The following is a 6,379-nucleotide window of genomic DNA, read 5'->3' as shown; positions in this document are numbered from 1 at the left end:
ACTATACACACACACAGATACTCCTACACACACACACACACACAGGCACTCCTATACACACATACACACAGACGCACACACAGACACCCACACACACCCTTACAGACACACACACACTCCCACGCTCACACATGCACCCCTTCACAGACTTAAGACACTCAGCACTCACTACACACACACACATACACTCTCTCACACTCACAACCCCCAACCCAGACACACACAGACAAAGACCCACATGCACACATATATTTTTGGGCTGAATTTGTACTAGCAGGATTACCTTGTACTTTGCTCAAAAACTGCATGCATTCATGTAAAACTCTGTTATCTCACTTTTTAGATTAGAATCAATCTAAACATCATGGTATAGACAGAGAACACAGGGGGCCAACACTTTCAACATATTGTCTAGCTATCACTCATTGTTAACAGCTAACCTGCGAATGCAACTTTTAAAAAAAGGTCTGGTGATTTACACATGAAAGAAGTGAAACTATCATGGTATTCAAACAGATGAAAGACTTAACAACCAATTTTTCAATGTATAATTTCAGTTACATCACTCTGTAAATTTTTGCTATAAATTCTGTGTTAGGATTGAGCCCTCCACTACCACCTGATGAAGGAGCAACGCTCTGCTTCCAATTAAACCTGTTGGACTATAACCTGGTGTTGTGTGATTTTTAACTTTGTACAACTCAGTCCAACACCAGCATCTCCAAATCATGACTGTTTGACAGTGACAGTGTTGGACTGTCTGACAGTGATGGTGTTTCTGACAATGGCAGTGTTGCACTGTCTGGCACTGATCATGTTGTACAGTTTAACAGTGATGGTGTTGGACTGTCTGACAATGACGATGTTGGACTGTCTGGCGGTGATGGTGTTGGACTGTCTGACAGTGCCGGTGTTAAAGAGTCTGACGGTGACGGTGTTGAACTATTTGGCAGTGACGGTGTCAAACTGTCTGGCACTGAAAATGTTGGACTGTCTGGCACTGAAGATTTGGACTGTCTGGCACTGAGGATTTGGGCTGTCTGGCACAGAAGATGTTGGACTGTGTGGCAGTGACGATGTTAGAATGTCTGATGGTGACGGTGTTGAACTTTCTGACGGTGATGGTGTTGGACTGTCTGACAGTGATGGTATTGGATTGTCTGATAGTGACAGTGTAGGACTCTCTGATGGTGACGGTGTTGCACTGTCTGGCACTGATCATGTTGTACAGTCTAACGGTGATGGTGTTGGACTGTCTGACAATGGCGATGTTGGATTGTCTGGCGGTGATGGTGTTGGATTGTCTGACAGTGCCGGTGCCGGTGTTAAAGAGTCTGACGGTGACGGTGTTGGACTACTTGGCAGTGACGGTGTCACATTGTCTGGCACTGAAGATGTTGGACTGTGTGGCAGTGATGATGTTAGAATGCCTGATGGTGACGGTGTTGGACTGTCTGATGGTGATATGTTGGACTGTCTGGCGGTGACAGTGTTGGACTGTCTGATGGTGACAGTGTTGGACTGTCTGGCGGTGACAGTGTTGGACTTCTGGCGGTGACGGTGTTGGACAGACTGGCGGTGATGGTGTTGGCCTGTCTGACGGTGATGGTGTTAGACTGTCTGGCGGTGACAGTGTTGGACTGTCTGACAGTGACAGTGTTGGACTGTCTGGCGGTGATGGTGTTAGACTGTCTGGCAGTGATGGTGTTAGACTGTCTGACGGTGACAGTGTTGGACTGTCTGGCGGTGATGGTGTTAGACTGTCTGGCAGTGATGGTGTTGGACTGTCTGACGGTGACAGTTTTGGACTGTCTGGCGATGACGGTGTTAGGACTGTCTGGCGGTGACAGTGTTGGACAGTGGCGGTGATGGTGTTGGACTGTCTGGAAGTGATGGTGTTGGACTGTCTGATGGTGATGGTGTGGGATTCTCTGGCAGTGACAGTGTTGGACTGTCTGGCGGTGATGGTATTGGATTGTCTGATGGTGACAGTGATGGTTTTGGACTGTCTGATGGTGACAGTGTAGGATTGTCTGACAGTGATGGTTTTGGACTGGCGGTGACAGTGTTGAAGTGGCAGTGACACTATTGGACAGTCTGACGGTGATGGTGTTTCTGACAATGACAGTGTTGCACTGTCTGGCACTAATCATGTTGTACAGTCTAACAGTGATGGTGTTGGACTGTCTGACAATGAGGACGTTGGACCGTCTGGCGGTGATGGTGTTGGACTGTCTGATGGTGATGGTGTGGGACTGTCTGATGATGATGGTGTTGGACTGTCTAGCGGTGACAGTGTTGGACAGTCTGTCGGTGATGGAGATGGACGGTCCGACAGTGATGGTGTTGGACTGTCTGACAGTGATAGTATTGGATTGTCTGATAGTGACAGTGTAGGACTCTCTGATGGTGACGGTGTTGGACTGTCTGACGGTGATGGTGTTGGACTGTCTGATGATGATGGTGTTGGACTGTGTGACAGTGTTGGAATGTCTGGCGGTGACAGTGGTGGACTGTCTGGTGGCGTTGGATTGTTTGACGGTAATGGTGTTGGACTAACAGTATTGAACATTTTGATGGTAGTGGACTGTCTGATGGTGATGGTGTTGGACTTTCTGGCGCTGTTGGACTGTCTGATGGTGACGGTAATGGACTGTCTGACGGTGATCGTGTTGTACTGTCTAACGGTGATGGTGTTGGACTAACTGACAACGATGATGTTGGAGTGTCTGGCGGTGAAGGTGTTGGAGTGTCTGACGGTGACAGTGTTGGAGTGTCTGACGGTGACAGTGTTGGAGTGTCTGATGTGATGGTGTTGAACAATCTAGTGGCGACAGTGATGACGTCAGATGGTGAGTGTGGACTGTCTGATGGTGACAGTGATGGACTGTCTGATGGTGATGGACTGTCTGCTGTGATGGTGTTGGCCTGTCTGATGGTGATGGTGTTGGACTGTTTGATGATAATAGTCTTTCTGACCGTGATGGTGTCGGACTGTCTGATGGTGATAGTGTTGGACTGTCTGATGGTGATGGTGTTGGATTGTCTGATGGTGATGGTGTTGGCCTGTCTGACGATGACAGTGTTGGACTCTCTGACAGTGATGGTGTCGGACTGTCTGATGGTGATTGTGTTGGACTGTCTGATGGTGATGGTGTTGGATTGTCTGACAGTGATGGCCTGTCTGATGGTGATGGTGTCGGACTGTCTGACGGTGATGGCCTGTCTGATGGTGTTGGACTGTCTGATGGTGATGGTGATGGTGATGGTGATGGTGTTGGATTGTCTGACAGTGATGGCCTGTCTGATGGTGATGGTGTCGGACTGTCTGACGGTGATGGCCTGTCTGATGGTGTTGGACTGTCTGATGGTGATGGTGATGGTGTTGGACTGTCTAACGGTGATGGTGTTGGCCTGTCTGACGGTGATGGTGTTGGACTGTCTGATGGTGACAGTGTTGGACTGTCTGACAATGACAATATTGGTCTGTTTGGTGGTTACGGTGATGGACTGTCTGATGTGATGGTGATGGTGACAGTGACGGTGTGGGCCTGTGTGATGTTGTGATTTTTTTTCTCTGTTTGCAGAAAGGTGGTGGAGCTCTGATTCACACAGTGAGATCCAAGACCAATCCAGCCATGAAGAATATGTATAAATATGTAAGTTCAGAGTTAATGGGCACACCATTCACTATTGGGGTAGTGTGATCCTTGAAGCTGTCTAGATTGATTGCCAAGTTAGCTATGGTCTGAATAGGGAGCTCTCAGAATGATAACAACTGGTGAAACTGAAACAATTCAGCTGTAATTGAAACATCTATCACTCTTACCTAAACGTTACAAATATGAACTAACTCATGCAGGGCTCTCACTTCCGGTCCACAATCCCTCTGATCTTACTTATGCATCTTTGGAGCTTATTGTCCAATCAAAGCCACCTATCTTTCACCGTATTTGTATCACATGGATTCACCCTTTGTGTTCTGTAACCCAGGTCCAAACCTACAGTGCAGTGTGGTCTCTGCTCTCCTCCTCTCTGACCCTGCTGCGTATTTCTGATTTACTTTTTATTTCAAAAATAAACTTTATTCATAAAAATATCTTCAAGCACCTGTATAGTTATTACAGCAGGTCAGTTCTGTACAGTAGCATATGGAGAAACAAACAAACATTGGAGTTTGACTCTATGCAGCAAATAAACCAAAAACATTTCTCACTTGTGCAAGATTATATTTACATATATTTGAGGCACCAGGAGGAACTGGTAACTGAACGGATTCCCATTTACCTTGGGCAGGAAGTCCTCAGACAGTGGTCTATCCCCACTGCGCCTTGGCGGCAGCTGCTCTAAGCTTCAGTGCGTCCCTCAGCACGTAGACCTGGACCTTGGGATGTGCCCGTCTGCAACACTCGGTCAGGGTCAGCTCCTTGCTTGGGAAGACCAGTTAGTTTCGGGCAGAGCAAAGATTGTCTTTCACTGAGTTAAAGGTCCTCCAGGCACAGTTGATGTTTGTTCCTGAGGTGTGGACGTACCGAGCATAGAGCACAAACACCTCTGTCAGAGAACTGCTTGAAATGAATTTCAACAAACAGCATTGCAACTCTCTCCAGACTTCCTTTGCAAAGGCATATTCCAACAGGAGATTTGTGAGAGTCTCTAGCCCCTGCAGCCGCTGCAAGGGCAGTGTGCAGTGACGTGGACAGATGAGGCATGCATAATGGGATCTCCCAAGTAGTGCCTTTCTCCCCACCAGCCAGGCGATGTCTTGGTGCTTGTTGGAAAGTGCTGGTGATGAGGCATTCTGCCAAATGGCTTTGACAGTCTGCTCAGGGAACAACCTATAAGGAACCACCCTCTCCTTTTCTCTCAGGGTCTCAAGGACACTACATGCTGACCACTTCTTGATGGACTAGTGGTCAAAGGGGTTTTTCTTTGCAAATGTCTCCATGAGGGTGATAGGAAATGGTTGAACTACTTGGAGTGTTCTGTGTCTCCGAGATCTGGCCAATCCCTCGCAACAGCAGGGACAGGTAGAATCTCAGTACGTGGTGACACTTGGTGTTTACGTACCTAGGGTCTATGCACACCAGGATAAGGGCTACGTTAGGTATGTTCTTCCACCCTCCCAGAGTTTTGTACATGGTGTTCCTGCAGACACGGTCCATCTTAGACCTCCAGATGAAGGGAAAGATGGCTGAGGGGACTGAAACAGACCCATTCTGGGCCACACCTGCCCAGGTACAAGACCACAGAGACAGTTACTTATACCTGATAACCAGGTTTTTACCCACAGTGGAGAGGAAGCAGTGCTCCCAAAAGTCCAGTTTCTGCTTCACCTTGGCGACACACTCCTCCCAAGATTTTGGGAAAGGCCTGGCCCCGCCAAACCATATTCCCAGCACCTTTAGGTAATCTGTCCTGACAGTGAAGGGGATAAAGGATCAGTTGGCCCAGTTCCTAAAGAACGTGGCCTCACTGTTCCCTCAATTTACTTTGGCTCCCAAGGCCAGTTCAAACTGGTCACAGATACTCATGAGTCTGTTCACTGACATTGGATCCGAGTAGAAAACAGCAACACCATCCATGTGCAGCGAGGCTTAGGCCTACAGGCCTCCCCTGCCTGGAATAGTCACCCATCTCAGGCTCACATCCTTCCTGATGAACTCAGCAAAAGACTATCTGCTTGGAATCAACAGCAATCCAGGAGGACTCACTTCACGTAGAGGGTCTGGTTGACTGGTATGTTCTTCACAGTTATCCTGACTGTATTGTGAACCCCCTGGTCTGAGGTGTGGGCATTGGCAAAGGCTGTCGCTCTGTTTGGCTGGTTACTGAATTGGCGGTAGGCTGAAGCCCACATAAAGATCCACCAATTTCAGCTCAGCTCAATCAACCACCCTCCAAGTTCCACTCACAATCACAATCCAGCAACGACTGCAAGATGGGGATGAAGGTTCTCAGCTCAGACCTATCCCTGGAGAACCACATTCTGGATCATGGTGTCTCCCCACTACAATCTCTGGTTTTACACACACTGCCAACAAGATTCTCACCCTTCAGCTCTCCATGCTCTACTTCCACCTTCATGGTCCTCCTTGAAAACTATCTCTTTGACCAAGCTTTACTACCTCACCTGCCTAAATATTAAATGTTGTCTGCAAAACTCTTGGGAAAAAATCTTCGAGGAGAAAGTGAGGTCTGCAGATGCTGGAGATCAGAGCTGAAAATGTGTTGCTGGAAAAGCGCAGCAGGTCAGGCAGCATCCAGGGAACAGGAGAATCGACGTTTCGGGCATAAGCCCTTCTTCAGGAATGAGGAAAGTGTGTCTGCACCTCCACACACATCATCTATTGCATCCTCTGCACCCGATGTGGCCTCC

General features: G+C 48.0%; 1 protein-coding gene across 1 annotated transcript in view; it reads left to right on the top strand.

Annotated features, from left to right (window-relative positions):
• The window catches only part of LOC122552390, a 71,125-nt gene that overhangs the window by 53,609 nt on the left and 11,137 nt on the right, over positions 1–6,379 (top strand). The window contains exons 16-18 of the mRNA XM_043695140.1: positions 2,163–2,674; positions 2,970–3,440; positions 3,539–3,659. Coding sequence (XP_043551075.1) covers positions 2,163–2,674; positions 2,970–3,440; positions 3,539–3,659 — 1,104 coding nt within the window. The remainder of the gene's footprint in view (positions 1–2,162; positions 2,675–2,969; positions 3,441–3,538; positions 3,660–6,379) is intronic.

This window comes from Chiloscyllium plagiosum, chromosome 8 (assembly GCF_004010195.1).
Source record: "Chiloscyllium plagiosum isolate BGI_BamShark_2017 chromosome 8, ASM401019v2, whole genome shotgun sequence".
NCBI classification, from domain to species: domain Eukaryota; kingdom Metazoa; phylum Chordata; class Chondrichthyes; order Orectolobiformes; family Hemiscylliidae; genus Chiloscyllium; species Chiloscyllium plagiosum.
This window is presented reverse-complemented; position numbering and strand designations above follow the sequence as displayed.